The following is a 1529-nucleotide window of genomic DNA, read 5'->3' as shown; positions in this document are numbered from 1 at the left end:
CAACAGCCTTTCAGAAGTATCCTGTGTTACACATCTGAACGTGTCTTCTGTTCCAGTTTGCCTTGAAATTCAACTCATCCTTCTTCCAGCTAGATTTTAGCACAGTGGTGAGCTAATTAATACTGCCCTCCGTGTAGTTATTCAGAGTATTTCCCATACCTTTTTTTTTTTCGCAGTAGTATGTTCCTGTAGATTTATGATAGCAATTACACCTATTTTTTCTTTTTAAGAAACTAGTTTTTCTTCTATTATTCCTTAGCAAAACATTAAGATGGTTGGCATTGAATTATTTAAACTCTCCCACAAGTATATTTAGTGCTGTTGCAACTAGCGGGGGAGAAAAAGGCCTCTATAAACCACTCAAAGGTCACCTTGGTTGGACTGCAGTATACAAAATACAAAGGTGGCTAAAAATCACCAGCAGCACCAGCAGACCTTCAGAAACAGCTAGAATTGCTCTGGCTTCCAACGCACAACAAATAAAGCTTTCCTGTATTCCCTAAGTTTTGTGTCTTTTCTTCACTGTATTTTTACTTTTAAAAGTGCATTTTGAAAAATGATAATGATAGTTGAGATGAACATAAAGGGAAAATTACGCAAGTGACTTTACATTTTCCAAGTTTCCTCATAATACGAGATACTGGTAGCGTACAGAATTTGGAGAGCTGATGGTAAGACCACAGCGGGGATGGGCTGATTCAGCAAACGTGGACAGCTTTTCATCACACTATGATGCTGCAATGCTTTTTTGAGGACCAATTCCTCACAAAACACACCTGACGCTGGATCTTATTTGGGTCTTGGTTTTAGATCAACGTGTCTAATACAACAACTGCTGACTGTGTAGCCGCAAAGATACCGCCACCAGCTCTGCTGAGTATCTTTGACTCCAGCACAATGAGTTGCCATAAAGTACAAGTTGTGCAAATGAGGAATCTCTACCACACAGATGCTGTACAGACTACTGAAGAGACAAGTTGCTGAATTTTCTGAGCTCTAACTACAATGCCAAGAAATACTTGAGGTGACAGAGCTTTCTTGTCACAGACATTCTTCTACGGTGGTTGTACGATTGCACCTTTTGTCCAAATGCTGAATTTGCTTAAGTGTGGGTGAGAGTATACATTTTTAAAAATACAGACAATTCTTAAAATAATACATCATCAGGTCACTATGTTACCGACCTTCACTTTTAGTGGAGTTTAAAATTTCCCCAAAGAGAGGTAAGAGTCCGTCCAGTATTTGCCTTTACTCTTGAATATTCACATTTGCACACACAACATGACACTCATTTGCAAGAGCCTGGATTCCCACTGTGTCCTCAGGTCCCATTCCACTTTTAAAATAGGCAATGATAAAAATACTGAAAGATGCAGTACCACATACCGCCTGACAAAAATGCAAGTGATTGTATGCCCACTAGCCACAGGTTACTGAGGGTCATCTCCCGAGAAATAGCTTTTGTTTGACCCTGCAGTGGAGGAAAAGCTCCTGAAAGAGAAAACAAAACACATTTAATACTTCTGCAG

At 39.6% G+C, this 1529-nt stretch overlaps 1 protein-coding gene across 1 annotated transcript in view; it reads right to left on the bottom strand.

Moving 5' to 3' along the window:
* Positions 1-222: 222 nt before the first annotated feature.
* The window catches only part of LPGAT1 (lysophosphatidylglycerol acyltransferase 1), a 28304-nt gene continuing 26997 nt past the window's right edge, over positions 223-1529 (bottom strand). Inside the window, exon 5 of the mRNA XM_009704553.1 lies at positions 223-1491. Coding sequence (XP_009702855.1) covers positions 1340-1491 — 152 coding nt within the window. The 3' untranslated portion in view covers positions 223-1339. The remainder of the gene's footprint in view (positions 1492-1529) is intronic.

Source organism: Cariama cristata, unplaced genomic scaffold (genome assembly GCF_000690535.1).
Source record: "Cariama cristata isolate BGI_N322 unplaced genomic scaffold, ASM69053v1 scaffold34947, whole genome shotgun sequence".
NCBI classification, from domain to species: domain Eukaryota; kingdom Metazoa; phylum Chordata; class Aves; order Cariamiformes; family Cariamidae; genus Cariama; species Cariama cristata.
Note: the sequence above shows the minus strand (reverse complement) of the source record. Positions and strands in the feature narration are given on the sequence as shown.